The 17,528-nt window shown below is 39.4% G+C and overlaps 1 protein-coding gene across 1 annotated transcript; it reads left to right on the forward strand.

The window, feature by feature from the left end:
* The first annotated feature begins 7 nt into the window (after positions 1-7).
* On the forward strand, positions 8-16,745 carry LOC112140182 (MAP7 domain-containing protein 2). Its single transcript, XM_024263072.2, has 17 exons — positions 8-671; positions 3,189-3,281; positions 3,642-3,728; positions 3,795-3,872; positions 4,210-4,373; positions 4,538-4,634; positions 5,057-5,146; positions 8,818-8,924; positions 9,003-9,127; positions 10,343-10,689; positions 10,759-10,906; positions 10,979-11,159; positions 11,235-11,339; positions 11,406-11,456; positions 11,643-11,670; positions 13,238-13,775; positions 14,803-16,745. The coding sequence occupies exons 1-17, from the start codon at positions 635-637 to the stop codon at positions 15,062-15,064; spliced, it is 2,538 nt and encodes an 845-aa protein (XP_024118840.1). The 5' UTR covers positions 8-634; the 3' UTR covers positions 15,065-16,745.
* The last annotated feature ends 783 nt before the right edge of the window (positions 16,746-17,528 follow it).

The following is a 17,528-nucleotide window of genomic DNA, read 5'->3' on the forward strand; positions in this document are numbered from 1 at the left end:
GAAGCTTACATTTTGGACCTTAAATATAATTCTATAATCCATACACACTAAAAGAACACAAATAAAGAAAAAAAAATATTACAGTAAAATGCACTAATGTAGAAAATAATTGATTTTGTTGTATCGTTAGCTTTTTTGTCAATCTAGTTGTTATTATTATTAATGATAAATTAAATTTAATAACAGTTGTGAATAAATGAACTTTAAATGGGGTGCAGACTTTCAGAAGGTCATTGTATGGACATACATTGGGTGCATTTTGGCCACATTTCCCATCTTGATCATCATATCCAACCAGATCCAGCAGTCTTAGTCAGATATCCGTGATTTGTGTTGGAGCAGCAGGAATCTCTCGGTGTCAGCCTGTATCTCAGCGCGCGCTCACGCGTTTTGGCACACTTTCCTAGTTGTAAACCCGATCGCATGCGCGCCTCCGTCCCATCCCAGCAGCATCGATCTCCTCATGATCCCGGTCTACGCAACGAAACCGTCTCTGGAGCCGGCTGCTGCTGCTGCTGCTTGAGCTGCTGCTGTCCTCTCTGTGGAGGAGAACCTGCGCACGTCCACTGCGGACCGGCTGCGCTGACCGCGCGCTCGTTTCTTTGCAGCGCGGCGACACAAACCTGCTGCCGCCATGGCCAAAATTGTCACATCACCGAGCGCGACGGCAGGTAAGCTTGATTCACTCTTCACTGAGACAAATGTGACGACTATCGATAAGGTTACAGAAGGATTCGGAGCAGGCTCGTGAATGACGCATCTGACTTCCTGCGCTTTGCCTCCGGCTGCGCATCGATGACTGCGCTTCACTGCTTGATTTCCTGGCCATTCTAATGGCAAATTTTGCTTCTAGTTATGAAGAAAACTGCCTTTATTTTGGTGTTTCTTTAAATAATACTCTAGATAGTTAATGTTAAATAAATAAGAGTAAATAAATACGATTTTCTTTGTTTCCTTTTTTTCTCTTTGTGTGCCAGCGCGCGCTCTTATGGGGGCAGGTTGTCAGCCTCAGTGCTGGGATGCACTTCAAAGCGAATTTTCTGGTAATTGGCGATGATGACGTGATTCGATTCTCTGGATGGGGGTGGGGGTGCTGGATGGATGCGAACCGGGCAGGCGCGCGGGTTAATCTGCGTTTTATGCGCATGAGACCATTGATGATTCTGCAGGTTAAAAACTCGGTCATCATGGAGCATGACGGAGATCTCATCCTCATCCTGACTACCTAAAGGTGGAAGAAAATGTCATTGATGACCTGGACTCCTTTATAGATCTGTTCACTGTGTTTTTCTGAGACTGTGTGCAACAGAAACCTCCAAAAAGTATAGAGATACACTTTGTTTGGTCCATTTATATCCATGTGAAATTCTTCTTCCTCCATCTTTGCTCATCACTTCTTCATCTTCATTTGCACAATTGAAAAAAGTTTAGTGAAAAGCTCCAACAGTTTCCACACAGATTAATCTGGAGATGAAGAAGAGGTGAAGTTATGTTTAGTTTTGACTCCAAAACCCCCCAACCTGCTGCTAAAAATAAATACAATGACGAAAAATAACTTCTAACTTGTGCCTTTCTCAAAAAAACAGAAAAATACGTAATCCTTAAAAAACATATAAACAAGGAAAAACAGATAGTGCTAAAAAATGCATTTATGTGACATTTTTGTGACATTTGAACATTTCTTTTAAGAAAAAAAAATATTTGTACAATCTTTTCTATATTTAAATCAATCTTCTTTTTTCATGATGTGGTTCAAACTTAAATTTTGGGGTTTTGTTTTGATTCAATACATGGTTTGTGTATTACAAAGAAACAACAAAAAACTAAAAATTCAGAAAAATCTTTTATTTTTTTAAACTACATACAAGCAAATAACAGGGGCGGAGCTACAGGGGGCAAGAACGGCCAAGAATAGTAGCACAGACGATTCACCTGGAATCTGAAATCTCTCCCGCTCCCCAGGGAGAGGAGTGGGAAAGAGGAACAACATGTGAATCACACTGCACCAAACAGAAGCACAGAGATCTGAATAAAGTAAACGATAAGAGAGTTGAAGTAAATAAGAACAGAGGACAAAACTCCAGTGCAAAATACTTTCCCAGCGATGTTATTGCAAGCTCATAAATAATCAATTAAAATTGATTTGTTAGACAAACAAAATATCACAATATATTGGCCAAAAATGTTTCCCTAAATCCCAATTAATATTAATGTAACTGTTTGAAATACATCTTTTTGCCAACAGAATTTTGACAATTCTTGCTCCGCCATTAGCAGGTAATGATGAAGAAACATCTTTCAGTTAGCCCACGCTAAGACTGGTGTAACGTAATGGAACAATAAATATAAATCTTTCTTAAATTTAGTATAATTGTTCAATGGTGTAACATATCATTTGGTTTTAAGCTTAAATGTGGCATCCCTAATACCTATTTTTATATCTAAGACACTTTTTTCATCTCACTTGCCTAATATTTTCTACTGTACATGTCAGTCATTAATGTTCCTACGTGAATGTTCTGAGTTTGAGTCATTTTTTGGAAATAGGCTGAAAATATTTAGATTTGTTAAATTACTTATATGTTTAGTGTTTTCTTTATTCACATTTTCTTGGATTTATTTTATTTTATTTTCTTGCATTCTTACAACAGAGTATTAGGACCAGTTTACCAGGCAATTTTTTTCTATTCATGACTTTAAATATTGTAAATTAACAAGAAAAAAGTCATAACTGTTAAATTATGAGAATAAATCATGTATTTATGACTTTAAAAGACATCTCGTAAATTTACATGTTTTAAAGCTGTAAGTTAATTACTTTAAATCTCGTACATTTCTGAGAAAAAAAAGTCATACATTTATGTAAAAAAATAGTAAATTTTCAAGAAACAAGTCCTACATTTTTTGGGAAAAAAAGTCATACATTTATTTAAAAAAAGGCATACATTTTTAAGAAAAAAGTCCTAAATTATTGAGAAAAAAGTCATAAATTTATGAGAAAAAAATAATAATAAGTTTACAAGAAAAAAGGCATAAACTTACAAGATAAAAGGTAATAAATTAATGACTTAAAACTTACAATAATATGACTTTTTTGTGTCCCTAAAACTCCATCATACAATGCAGAATTTCTTGTTCAAGTTGTTCAAAAGAATTAAGTTTTGTACACGTTGTTATTTTTCCATTAGCTGAAAAGACGCCCCAGCCATCCATCACTCTCCTCCCTGACAAGAAATCTCCGACAAACGGCCACAGCTCTCCTGCTCGGACAGGAAGGAGTAGTGAGTAATCTCTCCGGCTTCTGTCACATAAATCTTACTTTCTTTTAAAAAGATTTCCTCTTGATGAAAGTCATTTACCTAATGATTTGCAACGTGTCGTCATTTCTAGAATCCCTGTAATCTGCAGTTGCAGGTCTGCACGCGCACAGATAGTGTAGATTTGAGTGACGGTCAGCATGTGTGAAAGGATGACCACATTAAGATAGTGGCCTCCCTTCCACTGCCTTATGGTGCAGTCCACTCCTTGGCATTCTGCAACCCAAAGCACTTCAGAGACAAATGAACTCACACATCCCTCTGCTGGTGAGAAAGAAGAACTGCACCTCCAACAAAGCTGACTGTGCTTTCTCCACCCTGCAGCTCCTTCAAGCTCAGACAAGAAGCCCCACATGAATGGATTTGCATCTCCCTCACACCTAGCAGCTAACAGCTATGGTGCCAAACAAGGTGAGGATCTAAAGTTTAGCTGCTTTTTTTGTTTTGTATCCACTGACCCATCTCCTGATCGTTCAGGTGTGGAGGGCTACATGAAGACGGACGACAGGATGCGTTTAGCCAAGGAGAGGCGGGAGGAGAGGGAGAGAAGCCTGGGTAGGAAACGCCTCTGGGTTCCTCTGAAGTTCATCCCAAATCAAACTCTGTCTGAGCGCGTTACTTTTCACGGCTATTGTAGGGGCTTTGCTCTCTTGAAAAGATTCATTGTGAGTTTCTTAGATGGGATCAGATGGTATGTGACAGTATCAAATGAGTCTGCAGAAGTAGGTCTAAAGATAATCCTGCAGCTCCAGGAAGACAAAAACCTTCATTAATTTATTTCAGTGTCTAAAGTTGAAGCTACAGCAAACTTTTCAAAAACCGAAACAATTAAATTATTATATATATATGTTTAAAGAATCAAATAAGAATGAAATGTTGCGGAATTTTGCAGCGGCAAGAGAGCAGTTGATCAGGGAGAAGGAGCGGCGAGCTCGGCTGCAGTACGAGCGCACTGTGGAGGAGCGCTGGAGGCGTCTGGAGGAGCAGCGACAGAAAGAGGAGCAGCGCAGAGCTGCAGTGGAGGAGAAGAGGAGGCAGCAGCTGGAGGAAGAGAGGGTCAGCTGAGAGTTTTTCTGCATCAGCAGTGATCATGCTCCAATCTGATGTGTTTTTTTTACCCCCAATAAATTAAAAACACTTTGCTGCCAATGTTAAATCCTGTAGGGATTTTGGAAGGAGTGACGTTGAAATAAAAAGTGCTTCTTCTGTGCTGCGTTCAGGAGCGACTTGAAGCCTTGATGAGGCGCTCTCTGGAGAGGAGTCTGCAGCTGGAGCAGAGGACTAAACGCTGGAATAGAGGCTGCCCTCCAGGAGCAGGTGAGACCTGCATGAGAATTTGGAGATAAATGTGGACTGAATGCAGGAAGCATGGAAACAGGTTTCAAGCAATACATTTGAATTTAAATGAAGTTATTGTTTCTATAAGCCGTCGCTGTGGCTGCAGACTTTTAAAACACAAATTTCCCGTTTTCCAAAGATGGGATTACCTCTGCATGCATGTCCTGATTATCTTACCCTAATTTGACAGCTTCTAAAAGTATTTCAGGAATCTTTTTTTCATCACAATAAGTAAAAATCCTGTTGACATTAAAACTGAAAGCACAAAAACTGCCATTTTTCACCACGATGGGCCCACAGGACATCCCTGCTGCATGCTATCCTGTCCACAGCCGAGTGAGGACCTGAGAACTGTTGGTAACGCTCTGTCTGCTCTGCTCTGCTCTGCCTGCTGCTTATAGGTGACTGTGAGAATGCCCCACTCCCTTTCTCCGCTGCCTCCGCCTTTTCCCATGGCATTGCCTCCCCCCTTCCTGCTGCCAGCGAATCTGGTAAAGTTAAGCCCCCCTTGCCCTCCCGAATGCATCTCTGCCTCCTCTTCATCCAAATATCTGGTTTTAGAGAACAATGACAAAAGCGCATACAGTGACTGCTTTCTTTCTGCTGGGTAAAGTTTTGTGCATGCATTTCAGAGAGTATTTCAGGTAAATCGCATTAGTGCGAAGCAGTTTGTATCCGCAGTGTGCTTCATTTTTTGTTTTTTCTGTTTAATTTCTTGTGTTTTTTAGTTCAATTTTACCAGGATTAGTTGAAAACAATTTCTCATTTACAATGATGACGTGGCAAGAAAAGCCCAGCAGGAGTAAATCCAGGATGACAAAAATAGGCAGTACACATTTATCCACGACAAACACACAAAATCAAACAATAGCATACATTTAGTCTTGGACAGACTTCTCGACGTAAATTAGGCGGAGTTGGAGGGTGGATGCTGCAGAGGGAAGTTAGCGACCAGACGAATAAATGATGATATTATCAGCGTAGAGATGTTTCCTGTTTCTGTTTAAAATGTTTGTTGTTTAAAAAGGTATATTGCGCTCCTTAACCCTTTAACACCTGATGCGGCACCGGTGACGGTTAAACACAAAACTTTTAGCGTACTGCAACTTTTTAATCAAAACACCATCAACGTAATTCCAGCAGAATCTAAAGGAGAAAAGCGGCGTGCACCGCTTTTCTCCTTCAGATTCTGCTGGAATTACGTTGATCGTGTTGACAATGAAGACATTACAGTAAATCAAAGAACGCAAACACTGGAGCTATGATGTTAAAGGGTAACCAAACACTAAATTAACTTTTTTTTGTCTGTTGGTCCTTGTTATATTTTTGACATTTTAAAATAAACTTGTTTAATTCCTGAAATTTTAGTCCAAAACCGTCTGTTTGCTGCCCCCTACAGGTTGAAACAAGGTAGTATATTTGAATTTTGTGATTGGTCAACTTGCCCACCCATCCTTGATTCTGTAAGGGTCGGTCGTTATCATGTTAGCTTTAACATGGCTTGTCAAAAATCTTCTGATTTGCACAAATTTCCAGTGGACTTGGAAGTTAGTTGACAGTGGTTGAGTGAAATTGACATTAAATCCAGAGAAATCTGGTCTGGTGATGGATTTGCAATGAAAATTTCACTTGGGATTGTTTGCCTAATACGTTAGCCCTTATTAGCTTATGATGCTAGCATCCTTTTACCACTCAGACACGGGCCCCCTTCAGTCTGGAGTATGAGCGCCTGCCTCAGGAGAAAGTGAAAATATCATCAACCTCAACAGAAAGTTTTGTGGAGATACTGGCATCACTTTACTTGACTCTCCATATTGAAGACGTTAAGCTAACCTCACTGTCACCGATCCAAACTACTCCTCCCCCGCTCGCCCCGCACCCTTTTTTTTGCATTTTTCAAATCTGGGCTGAGAGTGGAGTCAGCCTCCAACTGTTGTGCTACCCTTTAATGGCCTATCTTGAATGTGTAATAATAGCTGCTTATCAGATTCCTCTGTTTTTGGAGTGAGGTGTTGCAGCTGCTGTTGCAACTCCTCACAGGACAAAAGAGGACAATGCAACAGCTGTGGCTCCATGAAGAAAGCTGTCATCCATCCAAACTTCTTGGAAACATATGCTTTCAGAGCATGGCTTTCGCAGAAGAAAACCTCTAGATTAGTTGCTCCAGATTGTAATTAATCACTAGCAGGCAGAAGATCACTGCAACACAGGGAGATCTCATTGGTCGAAGGGTTGGAGGTATTATTTTCACAGTTTGCTGATAAGTTGGGAGTGCTTCTTTCATTTTTGATTGTGATAACCCAGGATTAGACCCTCACATTGACAGCAGTTAAGTGGCGCTTGCCTGCAGCAGACGGCTTTGGAGATAAAACGCAGATGACCTAGAATTCAAGTGCAGGGAAACAGGGACGGATATAGTCAGCTCGCTGAAATGACCGCACTCCTTAGAGACTCCTGTTTTAGTGACAAATGGATGAGGAGCTACAAAGGATGTCAGATTATTTCTGGAATCTTTGGATGAGATCAGATGCTGGAATGTTTGCTTTGTTCATCTTTGCTTTGCAAAACTTATTTTTTTAAATATTGAGGGCTGACGAAATAAACAATTGGGATATTAACTGTGCACATTGCATATGTAGCACTCAGACCTGATGGTAGAACTGTACTTTTCTATCATGAAGACTGTAAATAGGAAGTTATGCTCATATAACAATTCATTGTCAAAACATTCTCCAAACAAAAAATTAAATTAAATCACAGTGGGATCAGGTGTGGAGATTCCAAGGAGCTTTTCTGAAGCAGTTACCAAACTTTTTCCTACAGCAATCCTACAAATACAGCAAATAGGAATCAAATTTAACTCCAAATAATACATAGAACGTTATTTATTTTTCTAACGGTCCAAAACATCTATCAGGTGTGGCTTTCGTTTTAGTATTTTTTTTTAAATTTACTATTTAATGTTTTGTTAGAAATAAATTATTTTTAAAAATCACTTTAACAGAACAAAGCAAACATACTTTTTTTTATTACATTTTTTGAAATACGATGAATCAGATGTGTCCTCTTAGAATACATAAAAAAACAATTCTACACATTTGCAGAAGCTTTGTGTCTCCTTATTTTTCATAATGACAATAAATTAGCAAAAAGACTAAAACAAGTAGGGGTGTAGGGAAAAATCTTGTCGATATATTGTGATATTTCATCTGGCGATACTATTTAAAATGCCGACAAGACGATATTTCATTAATTGTTAATGAGCATCTTTCAGCGTCTTACTTTTGTTTTCCACCTAAACCTCCGACCTGTAGGTGGCAGCACACTGAGCCACTTTGAGCAGCTTTGCACCACGACCAAAACAACAAGATCTTGCAAGATTCAGTGTTAAATGTTCTGTCAGCCTCGCGGTACTTGTTGTTATGAGACCTGTACTACTTCGTTTTTACTGAGGATGGGTACAGAACCAAAACTCTGTGCCATGTTGCTGCCAGTATCAGTATACAGTTGCATTACTATATGTTGTGGTCATTAAATAAAATTAATTTTAACATTTTATTGCATTAAATAGCATATTAATATTTAGGTAAAGTTTTTTTTCTTAGTTATACTCTTGAAAAAAGTAAAAAATTGTTCTGGTACAGTCTTGGAATTTATCGCGATACGTATTGGATCGCGAGACATGCATCGAGATATGTATCGTATCGCCAGGTTCTAAAAACAAGTGCAGCTATTTTGCAAAATAAATTACGTTTTTGCTTTGCAGAGCTTTTCAAAATGCGGCTGTGGGCTTGTGACTCTCAGTTATCAGGCAGTGTTCAGCTGAGATCTGTGCTTTATTTTCAGCAGAAAAGCAAATCTCACAAAGGGAGGAAGTGCTGCAGAGAGCCCGACAGCTCATTGCTCGGACGATGGATACTCTGTCTCTTGCTCTGCTGCTTTTGCCTGTAGAAGCACTAATATTTGTGTAACAGTAAACATTTTGTAAAGTTTTTAAGAAATTGAACAGGGATTCTAAATGAGTGATCAAAATATATATATATATATATAAGAGGCGGACGGCCATTCGTCTCCTCATCATGCCTCCATGTCTCCCTCATAAATGTGTCTCTGTGAGTCTAGCTTGCTGTTGTCTGATGCAACGATGTCTGTGATCGTGCAGCTCCCTGCAGCCCTCACAGGTCACCTTTCTGCAACTCACTCAACCCTGCAGACCACTACAGAGCTGGAGTTCAGGGAGGCTCTCAGTCCACCCCAAACACTCCCAAGGTCAGAATTCCAGGATGCCACGGTCTCCACTTCATCCCTAAACACAGAATCCAACAGTTTTTCCTGTCCTAACAACAGAAAGAGCGCCTGCGAAGAGACCGAAGGACCGCTTCCCCCGGTTGTGGGTCCCCTGGTTGTGGGTCCCCCGTGCGAAGATCTGAGTCTCCAGCTTGTGTCCCAAAGCATTTGAATTCTCCCTCGAGGTAAGAGGACTCTTTGTTTGGCATTAAACGTTTTATTTCTAAACTACAAAAGGAGGCCCCCAGAAATAAGTCAAAAGTTCTTCAATTTTTTTTAAACTTCTCAAATGATCTGTCCAAGAATTCTTATTTTAAAGTGACTATGTCTTTCAGAGTAAACTATATTCATATAAGATAACATATTACCATTGGCACACTAAAGCTCCTTTTTCCTACCTCGAATTGAGGTGACTCAATCTATGAGGCTCCGCCTTTCACTCAATGTTGGTGCCGCCCATTTCATGATGTCATCCTAGACAGAATGTCTGCATTTCACCCACGATAACAAAGCAGTCTCCCCACCAATATAAAATCTTTAACTAGTGTCCATCTTTAAAAAAACAAATACAAATTTAGTTATCAGAGATACAGCATTGCAAACACATTGTATAAAATCTATGATTTAGTTTCGTGAGGTGTGTAATACGACTATAGTTGAGTACAATTTCTGAATTAATGAATTTCTTCAGTTTTTAGACATTTCTTTGTGTGTTACTCTTTGTAATTCCTTTTCACTGTTAAACATTTTTCAGTACAAGCTCCTGTAGGGACAGGTGTTGGGAATTAACCACGGCTATAAACACTGTGATAAAGCATCAGATTGTTTTAATGCAATGATCTATGTTCTTTTGTATTTGTCCCTTTCAAATAAATAATAAAATAAAAATAAAAAATAAAATAATAATAAATAAAACATCAGAACTTTTGCAAAGATGGATGTGCACTGCTAGCTCAGCAGATAAAGTGTGTATGTGTGTTAGCCTGGGGGCGGGGCTGGCAGTGCAGACTCTTCCTGGAAGGGGCTGTCCTCACTTTGTGACATCACAATGTGAGGACCCACTCATATTCATGGATTGGGAGGGGCTGGTGCAAAGTGAGTAGGATTTTAGAGGTTTGCTCAGAAATGCGGGAATGAATCAAAATACCGCTTTGGGTTTGTTTTTTGGGAGGAATTAACACTATAATGCACTTAAAAGCTAAAAAGATTTGATTTTGCATTATAGGCCCTTTAAGAAATGAAATTTAGTCACTAGGACATATTTTCTTAAATTAAAATTATTTTGCTACATTTCTTAATAAGATTATTTTTCTTGTGTGACAGGCTTTTTTTTTTTTTTTGAAGGTATTGTTACTTTAAGATTCAGTTTCTGCACCACAAATATTCCCTCTTCTGTTCAGGTTGGCATATAAGCCACGCCCCCAGTCTCCAGGCAGCCCCCACCACTACCATCGCTCTCCAACGAGACACCTGGCAAACGCGTCAGCTGATGATCGGAGGGAGGAGCACAAGGAAAGAAAAGGTGGAAAGAGCAAAGCAGAGAAAATTAGCGCTGAGGTCAACAGCTCAAACTCATCTCTGCAAGCTCAAAAAAATGGCAGTTCTGAAACCGCCAAATCCAAATCTGGCAAAACCGAACAATGTGACAAGAACTTCAGCGTGGATAAAAGTCAGTCTCCGGACAGAAGGAACCAGACAACCATAAAAGTGGATTCTCCTGGGAAAAAGGACGCCGACAAAAACAAAGGTGAAGCTTCTCATCTGAATCTCCTTTTTTCAAAGTTCCACTCATTTTTTTAACTTGTGTTTTTGACAGATTCTCCACCAGTCACCCCATCGGGGAAGTTGGTAGGCGGCACCACGAACGCCGAGGAGGCCACCAGGCTGCTCGCTGAACGCAGGCGTCAAGCTCGAGCCCAAAAAGAAGTGGAGGAGAAACAGCGGAAGAAAGAGGAAGAAGAACGGTACGTTCATGTGGGCTGATGACAAGATCTTTTACCAAAATATAAATTATGTTAAAACTATCATCTGATCAGATTGATGGAGGAGAAGCAAAAGAAGAAACTCGCCCTGCAGCAGCAGCAGCAGCAGGAAGTGAAGGCTCGTCCTACGGAAGAGAGGAGGAACAACGTGAAAGAACCAAACGGCCAGAGAAAAGAGGAGAACACCAAAAAAGGGGAGCAGCAAAAGGAGCTAAAGATCCAGGAGGACACAGAGGTCATAATAATTTATATCATAATACTTTTGTACTTGTAATCTGGTTATTAACACTCATTCTTGTGTTGTAAACAGATTGACAAAGTCAAGCCGCAGCCTCAAGGAGGCGTGGAGCGCCAGCGACAAGACAGGGAGCTGCTCACGCAACAAGAGGAGGAGCAGAGGCAACTCAGAAAAAAGGTACATTTCAAAAATATTTCAGTGCTCTTCTTTTTTCGCAGAGTTAATACAGATATTTGTTTACAGAGAATTGAGGAAATCATGAAGAGAACCCGGAAAGGTGAAGCTGACATGAAGGTACTTTAGAGACTGTTCTCCCAGAGTAGACCTGCTGCCTTTAACTCCTGCTGATGACATGACCAAGACTCTCGTTTTGCTTTTGTATTTCTTTTTATCAAAACTCTCTGTTGTTCTTTATATGTATTAAATTCTATTCTTGGTGAGACCGGTTTGAATGTCTTTCTTTCTGCCTTGAACCAAAAGGAGGAGCAGGTGGAGACACATGTCACAGGTCAGTGTGTGCTTTGCCACCCTGCAGGCTCTTTAAGTTGGCTTGACCTTTTCGTTGCCCCCGGCTTTTTGCCTTGTGGCTGTTAAAAAAAAGAAAAAAAAATGCAAACGAGGCATGTGTGATTTATTGTTTGATTTTATTTATCAGTGAAGCTCAAGCATGGGAAATAGAAAAATAGATTTTCTTTCTCTTGAGTTGGCTTGTCTTGAGACAGCATCCTCATTCCAGCATTTTTTCTCCGGATTCTGCTGCTTCAGCTGGATTTTTCAACAGCAATGCACAGCATTGAGATTTTTTCTTTTTTTTTGCACTGCGGGCAATGCAACAACCTTTTTATTGAAACTCTGCATGAATTTTTTTACAGTTTTTAGTGAGTATTTATAGCAAATGAAGCTCACTCATTTTCAAATTTAAGACTTTTTGGCATAATAGCTTACCCAATTTAACAGAATTTATAGAGATGACATATTATTTGTTAATAGTTTGTGAAGTTTCTTATCTTTTTACCCATTAAGAGCATTATTTACTAAATAAAAATTTAATGAGGGAGGTTCAAGCACTGCATTACTTGATGCATTTAATATGATCTTTTCTCCAAAGATATTTATTTTTTTACAAATCTGACTAGATTTTGAAAAAAGCATCATCCAGACACTGGATGCAGATTTTTGATTTGACTATTTTGATGGATAATAATTAAGACATGGGCGGAGCTAAAATATTTGATATGGGAGGGCAGAAGACTTGGTAAGGGTGGCAAAAGAGAACAGAAGAGTGGAAGGTCGTAACAACGTAAAGGATCAAAAGTATGTATTTATTTATCTGAGGCTGCTTTAAGTATTTGCAATGCTTAAAGAAGCTTGTTTTAATGATTCTTTAATCTTTGGCCATGATAATTAGGGGTGTTGGGAAAAATTGATTCAGCTCCCACACTTACAACCCCCAACTCCCAAGACTGAAACATCTTTAAAAGTGCGGAATAGATTCCAGCCAAATTTGGGAAAGTCTCTTATTCATTATTTTTATTTTTATATTTTAGGTGGATATAAAATGAGAAAAATTTGACTTTTTAAAATTAGTTTCACCCTGACAGCTCAAATAATGCTTATAAGGACATTTATTTGCTGCTTTCAGCTGCACATTTGCATGGTTTGAACTTTTATTGCATATTCAGAAATCAATGTACGGATTATAGCAGCTAATTTTCCAGAGCACAGGGATTGACTTTTCTGTGGAATATGGAGGAGCATCTGCAGTGAAGGACTTTTTTTCTGCAGATCAGAGCCACGGAGAGAGCTGACTGTAAAATTAGTCTGCTCTTGAAAATGCCCTTGTAACATTCACTCAGCATTCTCTTGGGGACTGCTCAAACAGGGCAAGCTCACGGTGTTTGAGCAGTAACCGCTGAGTTTTACAACAATTAGGCTGGAAAATGTATCCTAAAATGCCATGTGTGATCATGATAGTTATACGTTGCATTTGTAAGAAGCTCAGTTAAATGTCTGTGAACTTTGTTGGAGAGACTAATTAAGACAAAACCCGCCACAATGTCTTCTACTCTTCACAGGGGACGTAAAGACTAATGCTGAGGTGATCAAGCAAGAGAGCGTAAAGGTTGAATTTCAGGTTCAGGCTGAAACAAAACGGGGTTCTCCTCTGAAGAGAGATGCAACAGCTCTGGTGGAGAGTAGAGAGGAAAAGATTCTCCATGTGGCTCCTGAAAAGAGGCCAGGCAAACAGCAGGGAGAGCATGGCAGGCAGTTTGGGAGAGAAACCTCGCCAGCTGGTGCTGTAAAGCAGCCGGTGGACATGAATGAAAACAAGCAGCACAGAGAAAACACGAAGCGTAAGGAGCCTGTGAAGGCGACCAATGCTAACCAAAATGAGGGGGGTGCTAACTCTGTGAGCAACCTTCTAGGGGGCAAAAGCTTCAATGCACAGGTATCAGCTGTGGGGAAAGTCAAAGAGGGAGACAAGGACAAGGTGGAGGTGGTCAAACCCTCTGAGAAGTCAGTGGAACACTTACCCCCTCCAGTTATCAAGCTGGAGCCTCTGGATGTGAAGCGCTCGAGCTCCTGTGATGACGTGCAGTCAATGGAGGTCAGGTAAGTCCCCTCGCCCGTTAACGGTACACTGATCACAAGTTCCTTTAGGAAAAAACACTTTCTTCATGCTATGGTCACAAATACAACTGCCACCACGCGATGGGAAAGCATTAGCAGAATCTTCAAGATTGTCTGATGATGCCCAAAAAAATTGCTGGCGTGGCCATGAATGTAGACGGCGGTGGTCAGGAAACCGTAGGTCGTCGGGGATGACGCCCGTTACAAAATCGGGTGACAGCTAGGCGGCCACAGGGTGGTGGTAGCTGGATCGCTGGTCCGCAGCAGCTCTGATTGGACGATGTGTAAATGTCTCCAGAGGGCAACTGTCCATATCAAGTCTTGGTGGCCAGGGGATGTATAAAAAGCGGCACTTGTGCACATTTACAACTCAGATTTTGAGCACACATTATAATCTTGTCAATTTATCAAATTTACACATTTTTAGATAACATACTTCCAGAGAAAGCACAACTGAGTTATTTTCAGCAATAACCACGATTTGTTAATACCCAGGTCTCTGTGTCGCTGTGGTGCTTTCAGTGCCATGATGAGCGTTGTCGTCTTCTCATTTGGACTCACGACCAGATTAATGTCTGGTCATCGCAGGGCCCATGTCAACAGTCCTTGTCGAGTGCCTGTGCTGCTACCGTACCATGTCCAGCAATTGGATGATGGCAGTAGGATGGCAGCACAGGGGCAGAGGAGTGGCTGGAGGGTGGCGGTCTGAAATCGGCTGATCATCAGATGATTTGGGGAACCTTGGAGACCCTGCCATCAGCCGGTTATCGCGCTGCTGCCTTCCTGCCGCCCTCTTGTCACTGGACTGCCACCGCACGACCTTGAAATGTGTCTGGGCGGCCATGTTGTGGTAACATTTTAACTTTTTCGTAAAACCTCTGGAGCCACCTGCTGAATTTGCTGAAAAGCTTGAATTTAGGTCATCGCGCTGTGACATTTTGGAAAATGTGATCTACTCAGCCAAAGAAAAAACAAAAGTAAAAATGTGTTTTTTCTCCTTATGTTTTAGTCCAGCTTCAAAGGAAGAACTGATCTCAATCCCAGAGTTCTCGCCCATCAATGAAATGCAGAACATTGTGCTGAACGACAACCGGGCTCTGGAGGAACTCATGGACCTGACAGGAAGTGCCACGTACCCCAAACAGGCCTCCGACAGCAGCATTGGTGACTGCAACAAGAACCTGATTGAGGGTGTTGTCAGTCCCATGTCAGACTCTTCAAAGCACCTGGTGGTGAAGCCCCCGTCTCCGAATACTCTCAGCATCCAGTAGCTCACCGGTTCCCATTTTTGCTGCTCGGCTCGTCTGTCTTTCTTCATCACTTCTGCACACAGACACACAAGGACCATACATCAATGTCAGTGTGTTCTTGTGTTACTACACTTGCAGGAATAAAGCCATAGACATGGAATAAACAAAAGATAATGATAAAAAAAACCTCTCATATATACTAACAAGTCATTTAGCAAATGAAATAATGGATAAACATGGGTTTATAAAGACCATGAGAGACGCATCATATACAGTAAAATAAGATCCTTTAGTGCTACCGAAAAATACAGCAAAAATATATTTAATGAGATTGCTTGGTTGAAAAATATTGTATATATTCTTTTTTAGGGTTAGTTTCACTTCTAAGGAAGTAAAATAACTCAGAACTTACAAATCAAAAACATCCCAAAATGCAGTTGAATGCATTGATGTGAGTCAAATGAATTTCTCACTAAAAGATCATTGATTTTAAAATCTAGTTTTTGAAAGATGTGAATTTTTGAGCAGGTGTGGATCATTATGGGATTTAGATAAAAATCATTTTAATCTGTCTGAAGGTAAATTGCAGCTGCAATACTTCAAATCGTTGAGACCTTTTGAGATCCTTTTCTGTAGTTTTTCCTGATTCTAAGTGCATGTGCAGGAATGAGTTTGCTGCTAGTGACCTGGATTTAAGCATCATCACATCTGTTAGAGAACACAGCAGATCTGATCTTCAGACTCATCTGCAAATAAACTGTAACACTTGCTAGAATCAATATGTTAGATTCAGTTTCAGCACATACCAAATATAATGAATGTGTGGCAAGCAAAGATCCAATTGCTTTGCAGTTAAAACATTTGATAAAAGACAGATTTGTTTATGCTCACTGTTGAAGAAGTCTTTTGCAGATTGAGATGTTGGAAGAATAGTCCAACTTTTTTTCAGCAAGGATCTTCTTAAGAAAGTCCTAAATTAAAAACAGAACTGATTCAATCACTGTGCCTGTTAATATGCAAAAGAAAAAAGGTTAGCTTTGTGAGGAATTGAGCAGATGTCTTTATTTTCATTGAGACCTGAAAACAGTTTTTGTGAAACTTTTATTTATTTTTTTTTATTTTCTGAAGAAAAAATGACTTTCTTTGGACAAATACATCACAGAATCAAGCAGAATCAACACAAGAGAGTTTTAAAGGAATAGAATAGCAGAGAATATACATTTCAAATAAAGGATCTGCATCCCGCTTTGCCTTGATTAAATGTGATTTAACCAGGATGGTAGAATTCTAGATATATATAAAAAAACAACAAATGAACGTGAAAGTTTCACACAACTGGTTCTAGCAGTCCGTGTCTGCTTATCCTAAATAATTATAGTGTACCACTGTCATCAAAACTCTTCAAATAATGCAAACACTGTAAACTGCATGCTCGGCATGGTCATTACTTCATGTTCGAAATCAATAAAAAGGAAAAACTAAGAATTTGCCATTTTTTTGTATGAATGTGATCAAACAGTTCAGATGTTCATTTAGGAATGAGGTCACACAATGTAAAAACAAGAAAATCTTACAAATGTATGGTACAACGTAGACAAATCTGAGAATTATAAATCAATTTCCCCTGGAAGCATGAACTTGTGCTCACTCTCTTGTGCTCTGAACTTGAACCTGAATCAAATAAAGGCAACTTAAGAAAATATAAGTTAACATCTTTTCATTGAATCCAAATTAAATGTCTGAAATGAATGGATCACAGCTTTTCTACGTTTTTGCAAAATATTTTTTAAATTATAAAGCCATTAGGCCATGTCCAACTGAATCACACTATGGGCCAAAATCCAAACCACACTTTAGGTCATTGAACACTCTAAAACTACATTTTTAATACCTTAAAACTGTAACTTTTTAACATGATTATGAACTAGATATATAGCATTACCTGTGATAATGCTAGTGGGAATGCTTTAAGATGAAGTTGGCTGCTGAAGATGCTAGTGCTGATAGCTGAAGATGCTGAAATTGATAGCTGAAAACAGTGAAACTTAAAGCTAAAAACACTAAAGTTGATAGTTAAAATCACTGAAGCTGATAATTGAAAGCATTGAAGTTAATATCTGAAATGCTGAAGCTGATAGCCTGCAAAAATATTTTCTAAATGACAAATTTGCCTAAAAAAATCGTAGTAGATGCCAAAATAGTCCAAAAAGCTATCAAAATGCAAATTTTTAAAACTCTAACACCATAATATTTTAATATAAACATATAATTAGAAATAATAAAAAGGCAGGAAAATTATTCCAGAATAAATCAACTTAAACCTTAAATAACTTTAAATATTTTACTCTCCAAAAAATATATATTTTGTCAAAATTATTAAAGTCAGATATAAGCGCAAGATAACAACGGACCATTAATAACAATAAGATGGAATGATGTGGAGAGCTGGGTATAATTACCTAGGGGGCCGGAACTTTGACACATG

Source organism: Oryzias melastigma, linkage group LG14 (assembly GCF_002922805.2).
Source record: "Oryzias melastigma strain HK-1 linkage group LG14, ASM292280v2, whole genome shotgun sequence".
In the NCBI taxonomy this organism is placed as follows: Eukaryota; Metazoa; Chordata; class Actinopteri; order Beloniformes; family Adrianichthyidae; genus Oryzias; species Oryzias melastigma.

What these genes read in the sequence shown, in the direction of transcription:
- LOC112140182 (XM_024263072.2), top strand. Translation starts at nt 635, where the DNA reads ATGGCCAAAATTGTCACATCACCGAGCGCGACGGCAG. An exon ending in AGGCTGCCCTCCAGGAGCAG is followed by an intron (nt 4,635 to 5,056) that starts GTGAGACCTGCA and finishes TGCTGCTTATAG; the next exon opens with GTGACTGTGAGAATGCCCCA. An exon ending in TCCTGCTGCCAGCGAATCTG is followed by an intron (nt 5,147 to 8,817) that starts GTAAAGTTAAGC and finishes GTGATCGTGCAG; the next exon opens with CTCCCTGCAGCCCTCACAGG.